Below are 18,599 nucleotides of genomic sequence, written 5' to 3'. Positions count from 1 at the left end.
CTCTAGTTATCTTTATTCTTTATTAACAGTCACTGGTAAAGAAGCAGGTTATTCACAGAATCCTGTGATCAAACATATTCATTTAAAAATAAGTGGAAGAGAAAACTGAAGGTGGAAAAAAATGCACAAAGAAAAGGGAAAAAGAAATGAATGATTTTTCCTTCCACTTGATTTTTGCTTTATATGACTGGATAAAATGCAGTGTCAACAGACAACTTCTTCATTATTAACCTTTGACTGTTTTTATTAGCTGTAAGCCACAATAATCACAATTACCAAAAAAGACATACACTTGAAGGAAAACTTAAATACAACAATCTGTGTGTTATAGACCTTTACAAGAAAAGCATGTTAACTTTGCTTCACAATTCTTTCAAGGTTATGTCAAATACATCAAAATACAAGACACAATGAAGGAGAGTTTAGTTTCTTTTAACTCGCGAGAACAGACAGAGATGTGTGTCAGTTACAATCTCTACCTATTCTGAAAATACATTCTGCCGCATCCTCTCTTTTCATTTCTCACATTCCCTAAGTTACATGTACGCTGCAACTCTAAAGAAGAAGCAAAGTAATCACACAGCTACAGAGTGAGTCAGGGTTACATATCCTCTAAATGAGCTATACAATCTTCACTTGACACTTCTTCGGCCTTGCATCTAAGGAGGAGGACAGGAGCTTCCAGCCAAGGGTTTATCTGTTGCACCCGGCCGGAACCGCCACCTCCTGCAATGTGCTCATCTCCACTTCTCCTTTCAGTGGCCTCCTTAAATATAATGATTAGTATTTATATAGGTTATTATTTTAATTCTATCATTATGTTCATCCTAGTTGATTGTATTCTACCAATGTTGATTGTGCACTTCCCCTCTTCTCTATAACTTCTTCTTTCCACTTAACTGTCCATTTCTAAGCTTGGATGAAACACTATGTGAGTCAGCTTTTTTAACAGTGACTGATTATGATTGTGTAGATCCTTCCTGTAATAAGAAACATTTCTGAAAAACTGAACCTTTATTAGTTGCAAGCAGGGCCGGCTCAGACCTTAATGGGGCTCTAAGCAAAATGTGGTTTTGGGGCCCTCTAGTTTTGCTAACAAAGTGGACCGGCTGCAATCAGCAGCCCGATCATTAGGTCATTCACACACCTGCTATAAACTTATTGCAATCTCTGTTGGCAGTGCTGTTTACATTGTATACATGTATAATATAGGATACATTTATTGGCCAACTGATTTATCGACCAGTTTATTTCTGGACGCTAATTTCCTTAATTTTGGGGGATTGTGATCGGCCGATACTTCCATGTGAAGCCAATCTTATCCCCTAATCTTATCTTTGTCAGCAAAGGTTTAAAAATCAGCCTCTGTCCTCTTCTGCTCTGCAGTGAGAGGTTTGACTGACAGACCGGCCCGCCAGGTCAGGTCTGCCCATTTACACTTAACAATATTCACCCCACTGTTGCAAACTCACCGACTGTCTTGCTATATTTAGCGACATTTCAGACAAAAAAAAAAAATTCATATTAGCCAAAATCAAAATTGGTAGGTCAGGCATTTTAAAGATTGGTAACCAGGGATCGGCCAGAAAACTGCAATTGGTGCAGCCCTACACACATATTCATGACATTCTTTGATTAAATAAATTTCTCTTAAGCATTACTCCAATAACTAAAAATGTAATTTATACCAGGTGAGTCTTTCTCCCCTACTCTCCAATATAGCAGCTATGAAGCCTGACTTATAAAGATTTTGCTAGACAATGTCAAACATTGAGAAGTTTAAATTATTGTTATCAAACAATAATCAAAATGCCGTGTTTGGCTTCAAAACATGATGTTTTAAAGCCAAAAATACCTCAGAAATATACAGAGCCAACCATGAGTATCAACTCATTTAAAGTTAAAACTCAGTTTCACACAAACACAAGGACCCTAGCATAAATGTTTGGCTACTGAACTGGACCATTCCAGGTCAATAGTCTGGAATGGTCCAGGCTATTGGACCATTCCAATAGCCTGGAATTGGCTATTGGCTGCTAGATTTGTAAAGATAGCAGCTTTACAAATCTTTTACATTATATTACCAAGGCACATTAAAACAAACCTTTATCTTGGCTTTTTCTATTCTTCCTCTTTCTTTTCTACCTCCCTGAAGGATAAGTCCTGTATTGAGACATTGTTTTGATTACTTAACTTCTGACCGGAGCTTTGGACGTTTCGATGTGCACTGCACATTGCACAGCAGCTCATGTTATCGGCGAAGCATGCGGTACCTACTGCGGCCACCAGGGGCCCCCAAGAGCAATTTATGTTTATCTTTTTATTCATAAAATAATGATTTCTACATACATCATCAAATATATATTATTTCAAAAACAAATCACTTCATAGTGAAATTGTGTTTTTTTGATATTATAATGACAGAAATTATTGCTAAAAAAAACAAAAAAAAACTGCTCCACCCCTTGGTGGCCCTGGGGCCCAATATGCTGTTTAGTTTGCTTATGCCTTGGACCGGCCGTCTCTGCAAGCCATAATCTTCCAAATTAGCAAAACTGTGCACTTGAAGTGTGTCACTGCCTATTAATCTTCATAATATATAAATTTCACATTTTGAATAAAATTTCTAAAACAAATATTTTTTCAATGATATTATGGTTTATTAAGATGCACCTGTACATGTTTTTGAACTCATACCTGCTCAGATCAGGGTATTTTCAATGGTAAAGGTGGTGAACATTGGTGTGTCATGCAATTGGTATGTGCTCAGAGTCTAAAAAGGCCTTGGTAAAAGGGAGTGCCTTTGTAGTCTGCTGCAGGGAATCTCAAAGTGAAGTATGACCCACTCAAGGACTACATTCATTCACATATCACACATTATACATACATCTCTGAATACCTACAAACAACGGTACCCATTCAAGAATTTCTCATTGCAGCAACAAACTCTCAAACCTTTTAGGAGGGAACCTGATTTTTTGTCTCTGCATGTAAGTTGGAATTCCTTCAACTAAATGGGAATTCACCACAACACTCCACCAATATCTCATCTGCAAGCAGACATCCAGCAGCTACTTTTAGTCTATCACAGAAAAAGCTGTTATCTAAACCCCAGACAGTCTCAGTTTGCTGTGCGTCTCTCTTTACATTAGTAGTGACCTCATTCTTGCCTTAGTGAGCTCACTGGGTTTCCATTACCAAAAATGAGCAGTATACAGTTTCTACTATGCTGGAAACTTATTGTGTGCATTACATAGAGAGAGCATAAAGAAGGGCAAAAAAAATATTCACATCCGATGGAATTTTTGACAGAGTGTAAGGGTCTGTCTAGAGTCCCTGGTAGGTAGTTTAGCACTGGCATCTCAATGTGACTGAACTTGTTCATTTTGTTAATGTTTTAGGTCAAGTGGAATTCCTGCCATTGCAATGAGGTCAGAATGTGTTTCAGAGGTGAGAAGTGAGATGAACATGTCTGTAGGTGTTTGAGTGCCAGACTGGAAGAAATACAAAGCCTCCAGGCACACATCAGGCAGGTGCAGAGAAAAAAAAAACTAACTCCTATCGATGGCTTCTGAAAAATTGTTAAAAACTACAACACAAGCACCATTGAAAACACTGCTGTCTTTTAAACAGAGGAATGGATTTAGATTAAAATAAAGCTCCTGTGGGGTCCATTTTCTCAAGCTGTTATTAATCCGAGACCTTTACCAAGATCATAAGTAGATGAGGGAATGGTTGACATACTTTTAGCTGAACTAGAAAAGTCCATCACCCTCATGAAGCCCAAATCAACCCTGTTCCATAAATAATAAAACTACAACCATAGACATAAATAATTAAAATGTTTGTTTTATTGCATATAACAGTTTTAAAAGTTTACCCAGAAGACTATCAATGAAATGCCCTTTACATCAAACTAAGACTTCACCATAAAGTACACATTTAAAAAAATTGTGGATAATTCCTGCAGGGTGTTTGAGAACTCTTTTACGATGTACTAGAATGTAATGTTCCTCAACAATGTTGATCTTTCACAAGATTTCTACGCTGAGATAGTGTTGGAAGCATATTTTTGCCCAGGTTGCTGCATGAATGAGCTTGGTAGCAGTGATTACACCTCCAAATTGTGCATTTCTCGGAATACCTGAAGTAAGATGTTTATAATACTGAATATACCTATGACATTGTCTAGGCACAGTCCTGGTATCATGTTAAGCAATGATTAAGAAGAAGAAGGAAGAGAAAGTACAAGTTTCAGAGAGTTTATTATATAATTAAACAATAGTGACAGAACAGGTCATAAAAAAATAACTTCCAGTTTCAGAGCCTCAGTGTGATCAGAAGATTGTGAAAAACAAACTCTATACAGATTCTGTACATCACTATCCCCCTCATACACTGATAATAAGCAAAGGAAGCCTTTTCAGTGATCAGCTGGTGCAGGAGCAGAAACCTCAAGTTTACACATAAATCCCATAGATTGTACATAGATGTACACATCTTTGTGTGAATGTGATACCAGTGTTGCTAAGCATTGATATAACAAGGCCAAGGACATGAATATTGAAAAACCTAAAGAGGTGTCATGACTATGTTCATGAAGTGGTTCTTCAAATTAGCCATGATCCAGTTTGTGTGCAGCTGCATCTAATCACTAGAGTTAATGGCAGGAATGCTATTTGTCATTTACTGATACTTAGGTTGATACAGAGAGTGCCTTAGCAACTGTTTCCTTGAGGAGAACATAAATTGTAGCAATGGACTGCAATTCAGCCACGTCTGGAACACAAGAACGCCATTAGAAAAAAAAAATGCTTATAAGCCTTTGTAAATATTTGTATTTCCATTCATTTGTAATAGTTTATGAATGAGTTCATTGTCGAAAATAAAACCAAGGTGATGTGTTTTGGAGGCAGTAATTCAAGATGAATGTTTTTAAGGTCCTGATGGCACCGTTTTGTTCCTTGGATTGTCCTGGTTCTGACTCTCTGTCCTCTTACATTCATCCAGCAGACAACGCAACTGCTCCTCAGTAAGGTCTGCTGACTCATTCTGCAACATAAAAAATACACATACATAAATCAAAAACATGTGTTAGTTTAAATCCAAAGTGCTACTTCTGTGTGTATGTGAAAGCAAACACAGCATTGCATCTGTAAATGTCCCAAGATCCACATCTTGTGAGTCCAAAGGAACAAAGCTTAAAAGTGAAGACAGAATAATTCCCCTGCTAAACTCACAATATTCTCCAACATCCTGACCTAATTTTTGCTCAGAACAGTTTTGCTGGACTCCAAATTCACAAATGTAAATAATGTCTTGCATCAGTGCATGACCTGACAGAAGATTGGCATGTCACAGAAACAAACTGATATGGTTCTGCTGTCCCATGTGCTTAGTTGGAAGGTGTTTGGAGGAAAAAAAAACACTTTTACTTGGATGCAAGTACTGTTTTTTTAAAGATAAGTCTGACTCTTCACATGCTGCCTGCTTTGGACTGAATGTGAGACCAAGACTGAAAGCCAACCTTCTTAAATTTGATTCAGAGGAAGATCTGAAGTTGTTCTTGGGGCTAATGTGTCATCTGGCAGCTGTCATTTTTATACCAAAGTTTCTCGCTGTGAACACATCCAACTCCTGAATTTACCTGGACACGAGTCCCAACGACGGTTCCCATCTCCTGGTGTGACAGCACTGATCTTTGTTTTAACAGCTGTAAAGCCTCAGTCAATTTGTCTCAATAATATTAACCAAGTATCTTTCTTAAGATGAGAGTTATGAGTGCAACATATCCAGAGAAGCAAAATGTTAAAATCTTTGAATGGCAATCATCATCATTCTCTCAGCACATTTGCTTGTGTTTCCAGTTGTCATCCAACACTGAACAGAATGTCCCTGGCTTTAAAGTAAGGATGTCCTCACCCACTTCTTTTTGTAAGGCTCAAAGGCACTGATTAGGACAGGGGTGGGGAAGAGGGGTTATATTGTTTTTAGGTCAGCAGAACATGGATGGTAAAATGTTTCAAAAGTATTTTACTGGAGCGTAATTTGAACATTTAAAATTAATATCAGGAGCATAAATTAGATATTTCTTTCTGTTTTAAGACAATTATGTATAGATCCATAGCTTTTCTCCCATATTCAGAAAAATATGACACCTAATTGATTGTTTCCCCATTTTTGCCTCATTCTACTTTGTAACTTAAGGCACAAAAAGAATCACATTCCTGTGTCTCAGGAACTATTAGTTCCCTTTTAGTTGGAACTAATAGTGAGCATCCATCATTTGTCATCCAGACCACCTTGTGAATTTCTCCAGCTCTTTATCAAAGACCGGTTACTGAGAGATGTACATCACCTAGGATAAAACAATCCATTTTTAAAGTCCAATGGTGGGTTGAAAGATGTAAATTCTAATCTGGCCTTGTGATGACTCTCAAGTTACAAAGATGAACAATATGATCATATATCAAAAGCTCAAGCATGGACAATTGTTCTTTGGCAAGAATGTTTAATAACAAGGACGTGTCTTTGAAAACCCATATCCAAAAGTACCATATTGCAGACACATTAATATAGAGTTTTCTCAGAGACATTTCACAAACATTTACCTAACACCACAATGTCGGCAGTGATCAAAATTAACAAACCACAACTAACAAACTCATCAACGGATTCGGACAAATTAATTGTACTTGTGAAAACGCCCTAAAGAATCTTCAAAAGCATCACACCATGTCCTGATCTAAACAAATGCAAGCAAGGATGGGAAACAAAGTCATTGACATTGTTTAATCTTGAAATAGTTACAAAGTCATTACAAAGGCTTTGGGACTGCAGAGAACCACATTAAAGCCACAAATGGAGAAAACATGAAGTAGTTGGTGTACAAAAATTATTCTAGGAGAACATTAAGCACGTAACAGCTCAAGCACTTTAAAACTCACTTGCATTAGTTAAGAATTCAACAGGAGTCTGGGCGAAATTGTTATGGTTTTTATAATGCCATAAATTTATGAACAAGGGTATTGCTTATGTTGGATAGAGATTTTTGTTAAATTATTTTGTGGAATAACGAGTGGAACTTTTGGGTAACTGTGTGTCACTTTATATTATTTCAAAAGAATAATATTACCAGTTAAAACTGGTGGTGGAAGTGTGATTGTCTGAGACTGGAATACTACTTCAGGGTATATGACTTGATGGGACCAACATTTCTGCTCTCTAACAAAACATGTGATAGAGAAAAGGGTAAAAAGGAGTGGTCCAGTGAAGGTGTGGACCTAAATCCAATTGAGATACTGTGACATGACCTTAAGCAGACCTGTCTTGTCAGAAAACCCAGAATTCCTCCACAGCCAAGTAAAACAGTCATTGCCAGTTATCAGAAAAGATAGATGGCAGATAATTGGTTTAAAGGGCAATTACTTTTTCACATATTTCCAGATTAGCTTAGATTGAACATTTAACTTGAAAAAAATGAAAGTAATCAAATACCGTTTTTGATTTTACTCTGGGCAATTAATTTTTGTTGATGATCTAAAAAAAATAAAGTTTGACAACGAAGCAAAACCAGAAGAAATCATAAAACTTGACATCTCTAATTATCTTTTAATGATAGGTTAGCTCATTGCTGAGTGTTTGTGTATATCCTTCATACATTGGTCACACCTCAACTCAAGCACACCATTTCCCTTTTATTTCTTAAAAGCATCTAATACTATAGATCACAATAAAAGGCGAAGAGAGTTACATTGTTATTTGTCTTTAAAAGTTATTTTAGTAATTTGGAGGAATTTCCTAAAGTTTTTCTGAAGGAAAACTGGGCGATGTTACATTTTGCCCAGAGACAGTAGATGACTGCTCACCTCTATTCAGAAGAGGTGGAAAATGTGAAAAGGAACTGGCTGTCGGTACAGATAAAGAGTTACTTTTTTACCTCTTACTCTGGCTGCTTCATCTTCCTGTTGATGATCACTTATTTCACCATGGCAACTACATAACATGAAGCTCAGATCAGTTCAATAGGTCTGTCAACATTTAAGGACCAGTACTTTGTCAGGCTGTTCCAAATTGGGAAAGCAGAATCATTTAAATGTTTTCAACTTTTTTGTCTTTAGTTTGAAAACATATAAAATATGTTCATTCCGCCATGAATATGATGTGTTCCAGCTTTTTAACGAAAAAACAAAAAAACAAAAAACAATTCAACTTGAAAATAATGTAAAAATCATATTTTAGAAATGGCATCCCAGTCTGACAACCCCCACTATCACACTATTATTCATTTTAACTTCTCAAGTTAAAATGATATCAGGCACATACTCAAGCTGATTCGAGACAACATCATCTCCAACTCAGTACCATTCATTATCCTGGCCTAAATCCTCATGCACACTTTTCTGGATCTCCTCTCAAAAAATTCCAGGGTCCAAAAATCCCAGCATGGAAAGCATCTGTACAGTTTTGACTTGGTGTTCCCAGGTTTCCCCCCTTGAATGTGATTATAAATTATAAATCATGACATATTTTTGAAGACAAAATCTGCTTGATAGTCACACACTCCCTTGAATAAAATTATTTACTTACAGTGTTGTAGCAATCTTTTCACAGGAGAATGCACTGCAAGCTTATTTTGTGAATAATTTTAAAGGAATGGACTGAATAGAAGCCTTCTTGCATTAGAGGACAGCTGGCCTTCGGACCTCTTTCTGATAAAGCTCAGGTATCTGACTGAAGTAAGAGCTCTTAAAAGTGGAACAGCCCACACTTGTGCTGAACTGGTGCTGCATCACATGCGTGTGTGTGTGTGTGTGTGTGTGTGTGTGTGTGTGTGTGTGTGTGTGTGTGTGTGTGTGTGTGTGTGTGTGTGTGTGTGTGTGTGTGTGTGTGTGTGTGTGTGTGTGTGGGTGTGTGTGTGTGTGTGTGCTGTAGCTGACTGTGAGCTGTGCAGAGCTGGTGGTCCTCTTCCAGGCAAACAGCTAGAAGTCAGAACAGTCATGCCTTTGTTAAATTAATCTTCTTTTGGAAAACTGAGCCCACACAGTACGATCAAGTTTCATTTCTTTCTTTTTTCCCCTTATTTTTAACAGATAGGTCAATAAGATGTTTTTGAGTACATTAAATATTTTTGGAATGTGCCTGGGTATCCAGCTGCACCTTGAAAGAATTGGTTGCTAGATTCTGAGTGATATTGGTGTAAATAACACTTTTAGTAGAGTTACTGATAAAGATGCTGGTCTAACTAAAATAAGGCTGCCCTGCCAGAACTTCTTTAGTTTATGGTAAAAGATGGAGTTTCCTTCCTGTTGTAGATACAAGAGCCACATGAGTTTGCAGGAAGAACAGAACCATAAGAGCTTTCAATGCATTTTCATCAGTTAAAAGTGATTATGTTGAATAATCTTTACCTTTTACTTCTAAAAATATTTTGGCACATCAATTTACAATTTTACTTCTTTTTTTTCCCCCGGAAATCGTGCAACAAAAACAAGAGAACAATGAAAATCAAAAGGTGATGAGACAGATTGTTCTCTTGGCTCCAAGTTGAAGTTCACTGCAAAAAGAATCATTTGGACAATTCAACAGCCAATTGAATTGGATTATGCTCAATCCAGTCATAGGTGCTCAGCTAGACTATGACTGGGTGCAGAAGTTGTTCCTGTGTGAAGAAAATTCAAAGTTTGCAGAGTCAAGCTTTCCGAAATGAAACCATATTCTCTATGTAAATGTTGGCACCCTTTAGGAAATATATGTATTATACATGCAAACAATATCAACTGCTACTATAAAAGCCAAAGAAAATTCCAAAAGTATAAATAGTCCAAATTATTAAATATTAAGTGTATCTTACATTTAATAGAACAGAAATGTTGCTTTAGGGAAAATATTTCATATCAAAGTACTTCTTAAAACTGCAAATCGTAGTGCTGTGAAGTTGTGTAAAAAGAAGTCTTTTTTTGTACAGGCTCAAAAAATTATTACGGTAAATCATTAAAACCATACAAAAATCTTATATAACAGGTAGAGTCAGTATTCAGTAGTAAAATACAGTAAGGCAGCGGTAGAGTTATGGATGCTATACAAATCAACTTTATGAGTACACTGCAGCTGTGTGAAGCTGGTTTAAGAATGCCCTCCCAGACAAATTCTGAACTAATAAATCTTTTCACAGCCTCAAAACTAGCCCGCTGGCACTAAGAATACACGCTGTCAGTGAACAGTTCAGCCCCAAGTCACTCACTGGGTTCAGGCAATTGGTGAGTGTCTCACAGCTGAATGTAAAGAGTGTGCTGCAGGACTAGCAGCTAGCAGACTGGTGGTTCTGATGTATCGTGACAACCATGAGAGAACCGTTTACTCAAATGAAGTGTCGGCATGTTAGCTAGAAATTCCATTTGTTGCTCCTTATTTAAGCCAGAAATAATTTCTGGCTGCACGGTATAATGTCTTTTGATGTAAGGGTGTGGCAGCCACTTACGTATGTCAGCACCAAACTAACAGTGTGCCTCTTTAATGCTTAAATTAGACATACATGCATCATCATGTGGTTCATCTGTGAATTAAGCAAGTGTTATTCAGCAAACAGTGTTTTTAATAAGTATTCAGGCACCTTCAATTTGATCGCATTACAGTTACAAACTTGAACAACTAGCAGCATGATTTCATGTGAAAACCTGACACCAAGTGTTGCATTATTTTGATGTAGAAGGGAAATGATACATGGTTTACAAATTTGAAAAGCTTCAAACTTGCATGTGCATTCAGTCACCCCAAGTCAACACTCATCACGTTTTAAGATATGTCTCTACCAGCTTTGGATATCTAGACACTAAATATTTAGCCCATTCTTTTCAACATATCTCAAACTTAGTCAGATAAAATGCCTGTCTGTGAATATAGATATTTCAGATCCCCTATAAGTGCTGAACTCTGATTAAGCCATTCTTCATGACAAATTTCTCCATTTTGAGCTTCCAAAACGTCTGCCTGTATTTTTAGGGTCCTGATTAAAGATGACCCTACCCACAACTTGACAGCCTCTAATCATTTTTTTTTCAGGATTCCCCTGTATTTAGCTCCATAAATCTTTTCAGCAGCTCTGCCAACAGCATAACTTTGCCATCAACATGTTTTGTCGTGGGATGCTGCATTCAAGGTGAAGATAGAAAGTTAAATTTTGATTTCATCTGACAAAGCACCTTCTTCTCAGTGTCTGCCATCTCTGTTCTAATAATCTTTATGCACATCACTGTTTTGCTCCAAACTGCAGTACCCTCTCTTCAATACAAATTTATCTCATGGTTGACTAGACACTTTGATTTGGTAATGCTGAACTTTCTGGCTCTGTTTATGCCATTTCTCTGTAGATTTGCAACTATGCTATGCTCATTACTCATTATTTATGGAGGATTCACTGAAAAATGCTCTAGGATATTTTGCCCTGCTTTTGATATCACCACAACCTTATTGCTAACCTGTTTGATGTATTCTTTGGTTTTAATTAGGCTCTTTATCCACTAATATGGTCAAACAAATCTCTGAGGTCTTTAAAGTACTAATGAGATAATAGTAGCGACAGCGGTAAAAATTTGAGTGTGGGTTGTCGGTTTGATCCCCGGTCCATCTGCCTCTGTTGTTATGACCTTGGGCAAGACACTTCTTTTGAATACAAAAAAAGTGCAAATCAGTAGTTTTTCTGCAACTATTTTAGAGTTATGTACACAGAAAAATCCATGAACAGATAATTCAGTGAACAATGAACTACAAATAAGCCAGGTCCATTGTATAATTTTTCTTTAATTTCACAACTATGTGTGATTTTTTATTTGTAACATAAAATGCCAATTAATTAAAGTTTTATTTTCGCAATGTAGTCTGAAAAAGTTCAAGGGGTGTGGATACTTTTGCAAGGCATTGCACAAAGAGATGAACCCCAATGACACAATCAAACTACTAAATTTATGCCCAGTGTTTTCTTCTTCTCTACACACCAGACTCAATGTTCTAAATGCCAGTGCAAGCAGAAATCAGTTTTAGTATCCACCTTTGTTCTTGGAACATTCTTGTTTTGTGACTTTAGCTACAGAGTTTGGAGAAAAGACCTCTGGTTGTAACTCTACAGGCAGCTCTAAAAACCAGTCAGAGTTTAAATGTTTCTAGGGGGAACACTGTAGGGAAGACACTGAACCTCAACAAAGAATTCTAAAGAAACAATGAAACAGTGGGGAAATGAGGCATTCAGAAGAGAACATGCACGTCTGTTTTTGTGGCTATGAGAAACCTAAGTCTATGGAGTTGGGAATGAATACAAGTGTGATTCCATCGTCCCCTCAAACCAGAACAACAAGAAATGAGCAATGTGTATGTGCTTGTACTAATTTGTCACAGGTGTAACTACAAGCACTGAGTGGTAAAATCAACAACAAAAACATTCTTCAGATAGAAGTGATAGAATATACACAATGTGTTTGTGTGTAAGTGATTGAGGCTACTTTGAGCTCACCGTCATCTCCTGGCCAACACCCAGGATCTCCAGCTGCTGCTGGATCTCTTGAAGCCGTGTCTCCAGTTCTCTCCTCTCCTTTATATCCTGCAGGACCTTCTCTCCTGGCTGCTGGTCCCAATCCTGCTTCCAACCAATCTTGGAGCCAAGGCCCTTGATACACAACAGACACAATTAGTTCTCACAAGGAAGAAACACCTCATCTCACATGGGTGCACTTTGAGTGCACTCAACTAACAGTGGGCACTTTGAGCACTTAAATGGGCATAAAGCCGTATAATAGTTCACCACATTGAGTTCATGTGAAATTTTTCCATTTCTCCATGATTCCTAAAGATGTTGGGATTGATTTAAACCAAAGTTTAACAGCTTTCAAGAGAGGCCTTAGAGCAGAACCCCACATTCCTAAACTAAGAAAGTTCAGTTAAAACCCACTTAGGATTCAAGATAAATCACAGATTTATGAGAATAAGGTCAGCAGTTAACCGCAAGCAGCATCCAAAGCAAGCTTTTGAAAATAGGTCAGAACAAAATAAAAGAATCCCACATGGAGCACAATCAACTGACAGATTTTAACTGAAAAATGTGACTTTATGACTACCACACCATGGATATTTTTCTTTGCCACGAACTTTAGTCATCAGATCAAACTCGGTCAAACAGACTCGGCAGGCTTACAGGGGAACAAAACACTGAATCCCTGCCAATAAAGTCAGCAAATGCTAGTAGAAGCTGTGAAGAAAAACTAAATGATTCCAGAGAAATGAATGAATGTTTGCCAAATAACCATCTATTCTGAAATTTCTAATTACCCAATTTTGGAAAAATGTGACCCACTTGCCATTGTATGGGACTTAATGTGAGTCAACCGAGTCCATTTAAATTACAGTTGAGCCAACATTCGAGTGAAAGTTAGAGGTCTGGTAACTGTAAGCATGAAAGTTCGATAAAAGGGGAAAGACAAAAAGATTGCCAACACTCAAATTGGATATTTTAAGTTTGTACAAAATAACACAATAATGGCTATAGATGAGAATAATGAAAGAAACTTTGATCTGTAACCGAACACAGATTGCACACTTTGAAATTCCAACGAACATCTCAAGAATAAATAATGTAACCACATTTTTTAAGAAATAAAAAAATGAGTAGCTTTATTGGCTTATTTGGATTAGTCAATAAAAGTAAGTATTTTTAACATTTTCGTGTTAGTGTTTATAGTTTTTTTAAGTTGCTTTTACATATCTCAAATTGTTTTAGGTGTTTAAATTCTTTTGAGTAAATAGCCTATATCTAAAAATGTATTTGGTTTCCTCAAATTTCTACGGTTTAACATAACAGGCTCTACTGTACATTATAAATGCAACTTATTCGTACAATAGAAGATATCCATAATGAAAGAAAATCTGACTGTGAGACTAAGACATTTTTTTTAACTTAATGCTAATTGTGAATAATACAATTTAAAGAGACTTTTGCTGATTCAATTTATCTCATAAACAGCTTTGAAATATATTGGAGTAGAAAACAAATGGTGCCCACAAAGCACTGGTTTCAAACTAAACTGGCTGTTTTGATATTGACATGTTTTGTTGACGTATCTTCTGACCTGAGTAGAGCCTATATGAAGCTTCATATTAAAAGAACAACGCTGACATGATTTATTTCAAATACATTCTGTCCTTCAAACAAAAATAAAATATTGACTAAACATATTCCAAAAATAAATGAATGTTCCCTTATCTATCATATGCTCAATAAAGATTTGTATTGATAGCTTTATTGATAACTCATGGAATTGTTAATAATTTTAAAAATGTTGCATGTTTTTCTATTTTTTAAGTCAATAGATCCTTTAATTGATTAACTGATTCCCCTTAAATCACTTGTTTTAAATTAAACTTATCAAGTTTAATAGTGTAATTTTGGGCCAAATTTATTTTTTATGAAAAGAAAAAGAAAATCTGAGTGAAGGCCAAAAACTAATAAATTGTGTATAACGGACAACAAATGTACTTCTAAATAAAGAACTCAATTAATTTGAACAGCCAGACATTTGTTTCTGTTTGATTGGCAAATTCAGACACACGCTTTATGCACATGCTCATGTTAGAGCTGCTTAGATGTATTAAATGGCTTTTTGATTCCCAGTAGCATTTTATACTTATACAAAAATACATAAGTATGATCTAAAAGAGGACAGAGACAGCAAACTTGCCAAGCTAACCAAGCAAATATGATAACTTAGGACTCTCTCTTCCAAACATGTTCACGTTTGGCTTTAGAAATTCCCAGGAGGAGACAACCAATGTTTAAGGCCTCACAAAAAAATCAACAGATGATGTAATGTGGTTCTAGTTTGTCTTTGACATTCTGTGTTTCTTAAATAGTCCAGAAGCTCTGATCACTACTAAACAACACATTGGAAGCAAATGTGGGTTGTAGAGTGTTATAGACTATAATTTTGGGTCATATTTTGACCTAAAAATTATAATAGCTAAAGAGAGGTGAAGAAAGTAAATAAATTGTTGAGTTTGAGGATTCTGCAAACCACAGGATGGTTCTGGAGTGTCAGATCAGCGCCGTGTGGTTAAAAATCTCTATCTGCCTCAGTTTGTCTAGATGGCAGGCAGACGTATGCATGATCTAATAATGATGAAATTGATGGATAATTCATTGAATGTTGACATCTCAATAAGAGCTTGCCTATGACATAATGGTAGGTTACTGAAGATGACGGCATCCTGCGGACTTTACAAATTTAACTGCAGAAAGTCTAAATACGCTATGACATATTTATGATGGGATGTAGTCCTAGTAAAACTCACAGTGGAAGGGGAGTTTAGCAAAGTATTTAGAGCAGACTGAATGCTGTTGCCCATGTTATAAAGCAAAATTGACAATCCAACTCAGTCACCTCATGCACTTACGTAAATCAGTTTTGGACAACGGAAAGGCACCAACATGATAAAAGAATATCCAAATCTTAACAAAAACAAAAATTTCCCTTAAAAAAAAAAAAAAACTGTGTGTGGCCTCATCTAGAGGTGGCCTCTGTCTTCCATCCTGGAAATAATGACAGCTTCTATCCTTGGAGTCTCTTTAAGTGGTCGTTCCTGGAGCCTTTTGGGAAAGTCTCACTCATCCTATATGGCACAAGCCAGGACCACAACAGGATCAGACTCATGTTATGCACCAGAGTGAGAAATACAGGGTTTCCAATGAGGAAAAATAAAAATTAAAGTCTAGCTTTACCACTATCCTCCCACCACTAAATGCATGTTGCTAAAAAAGCTTAAATCTCTGCAAGAGAAAGTTTATTTAATTTGGAAATAACAGCTGCCCTACCTCTCACAAAATATAAGCTGGAAACATAAAGAGAGTCTGCAATATTTAATGATAATAAAGCCTGCAGTTGGTGTTTATGACTCTGACATATATTTTTGGGAAAGTTAGCACATAATAAAGCCCAAAAATAGTACTTCAAAATCCTGGATAATCGGCCTTATGATTCCTGTCTTAAATCTTAAAGGAATATGAAAGCAGCCGAGGCAGAAATTTGAAAAATTTAGATAAGCAAATAATCACCATAAATATTAAAAAAGCAAACCAAGAGGTTGAATTTATGCTACAAAAGTACTCGAGCCATAATTGCATCTCTCTGTGAATTATGGTGCTTTAGGTTTAATCCTAATACCAGTATGCCCAAATTAGATGTAAAGAAATATTGATGTACAAAGAATCTTGCTAAGACAGAATAAAAAACAGAAAATGATGCAGCACAGTTCTCTAAATATGAAACAACTTTACTTATTTACAAATACAAGTTATTCATACAACTTAGTCTCACTGAACATTGTTTATCCATTATTGGGGAGGGATGTACATATGTGTTAATCAAAGAAGCAGATGAGTGACTTGTGGTAATTCAAGAGGAGCTGAAGGGATCCACAGCTTTAGTGGGAGAATCTGTCAAGAGGACAAATATTAGATGTGTCTTCCATAAATCTGGCTTTTAAGAAAGAAGAAAGCCAATGCTGTAAAAACAGCCATGAGAGGTCAAATATGGAATTTGGTCATGAAGGGCACACAGCAAACATGGAAGAAAGTTATTTGGTTAGATAAAAATTGGACCTTTTGCTTTACACTCAAAACACTACATTACAAAAACAATCACTGGAAATTACCTAAAACATCCCAACCCCACAGCAAACACTTACTGACAACGGTGTGCTGTGGGTCTGCTTTTATTCAACAGGACAGGAAAGTTGATCAGAACTGATGTAAAGCACAAAACACCACTAGCTGGTAATCACATTAAAGGTTAGATGCTGACAATATGTCTACATCATCTTCAGTCTGACTCACAGTCACATTTGGAATACCCTTTATGTTTTAAAAGTGGTAAAAAAAAATTTAATGTAGTGAACAACTTTTTATTCATTATGACTTTAATTTTTAAGTTTGAAAAACAAGAGTGGTTTGACCATATTTTAAAAAGCAGTGTTGGGGACGTAAGCCTTTGCTTTTCTCTGCATGAAATTGTAGTAATGATTCACTGCTTGTCAAAACAAAGAATTTTGTTTCTACACCTGAACAGACTCCAACAATTGCTCTGTTATATTATAGTAGTGTTTGTGCCCGTTTTCCGAGAATACGTAAAAACTTAAAATGAGGCAAGACTCGGTAAATTTAGCACAGCAGAGAGATACACGAATCAAATGTATTGACTATATGTATAACTGATGTTCACAAACGTTTAAGAAGCGATACAAAATGTGTTTTATTGCTCATCCATACCCCCATTACAGTATTGCTTATCTGACATAGGAATATACAGTGCACCTCCAGTTTCACCTACTTAAGCATTTGATAATATATTGTTCACAATTTATTCACCAGCTAAGTCAACAGGTCTTCATGCGCAGGTCAAAAAGTTGACAGAACTCTGGTATGACTGTCACTCTGAGATCCCATCTATACTCATCAACCATGCAGTTACAGACTGCATGCAAATGCTACTCAATGTTGCAGTAATGAAGTAATATTAGTATGACATTGCCTTGCACATATATTCATAACTACTGTATTGTGGGATTAATGCCACAGCAACAAACTTCAAAGTATTTTATGCTTGTGAAGCTCTGTCAAAATTATATATGGTTTACATTTCTTACAAATAAAAAGCTGGAAAAAAATAGAGCATTTGTTAAAAGATTGGACAGACTGTACCGATCGCTCTGACCTTGTACTGCAGCCAGTACAAGGTCAGGTTTTCATCCAGAAGTGCCAAATATTTAGCTCCATCTATCTTGCATGGCCACCTTGACTCTTTGATTAATGCACTCTTTGCCCTGGCTGTCAGCTTAAGTGTACAGCCATGTGTTGCTAGGTTTACAGTTGTGCCATACTCTTCATTTTTGGATGATAGACTGAACATTTCTCTGGAGATGTTCAAAAGCCTACTTCAAACTTCTCCACAATTTTATCCTTGACATGACTGTTTATTTACTACTGTTCTCTGACAAACCTCTGAGCATTGAACAGCTGGATTTATACTGAGAATAAATTACAAACAGGTGGACCCTACTGACTAATTAGATGGCTCATTAACCCTATTGGTTGACTGGATTTTATGCTGTCAGAGAAGGTGGTGATGGTAGGGTGAGGGGGCTGAATATAAATGTACACTTTTCAGATTATTATTTTTGAGAATAATTTAGCGTTTTCCTTTCCATTCAGAATCATGCTATAGTTTGCGTTGGTAAATCATAAAATCTATTGAACTCTGTCACAACAAAATGGGAAGAAGAGTAATTGGTACGAGTACATTTTGCACTGTGGATGAAAATAAGAAGACATGGAGGATCAACATCATGACTAAGTTGTCTTTGGTTGGTACAATCATTACAAGTTTTGAGAAGAAAAATATGAAGTCCTGCTTTCAAAATAAAAATGTGTATTCTTGGATTATGGCAAAAAAACGTCTCCATATAAAGAAGCTTTTGATATGGAACAGTGAAGGCCAAGCTTTGAACTCAGGAAGATAATACTCATGCCTTTTGGAACTCCTTGTAACAATTCCAGAAAAGTA

The 18,599-nt window shown here is 36.4% G+C and overlaps 1 protein-coding gene across 5 annotated transcripts in view; it reads right to left on the bottom strand.

The window, feature by feature from the left end:
* Positions 1 to 3,885: 3,885 nt before the first annotated feature.
* Positions 3,886 to 18,599, bottom strand: part of fsip1 (fibrous sheath interacting protein 1) — a 35,158-nt gene continuing 20,444 nt past the window's right edge. For all 5 annotated transcript variants that reach the window (XM_023353153.1, XM_023353154.1, XM_023353156.1 and 2 more), the window contains 2 exons: positions 12,506 to 12,658; positions 3,886 to 5,052 (listed from right to left, as the gene is read on the bottom strand). In XM_023353153.1, coding sequence (XP_023208921.1) covers positions 4,936 to 5,052; positions 12,506 to 12,658 — 270 coding nt within the window. In that variant the 3' untranslated portion in view covers positions 3,886 to 4,935. The remainder of the gene's footprint in view (positions 5,053 to 12,505; positions 12,659 to 18,599) is intronic.

Source organism: Xiphophorus maculatus, chromosome 19, assembly GCF_002775205.1.
Source record: "Xiphophorus maculatus strain JP 163 A chromosome 19, X_maculatus-5.0-male, whole genome shotgun sequence".
In the NCBI taxonomy this organism is placed as follows: domain Eukaryota; kingdom Metazoa; phylum Chordata; class Actinopteri; order Cyprinodontiformes; family Poeciliidae; genus Xiphophorus; species Xiphophorus maculatus.
The sequence above is the reverse complement of the archived record's forward strand: the minus strand, read 5'-3'. Positions and strand labels throughout refer to the sequence as shown.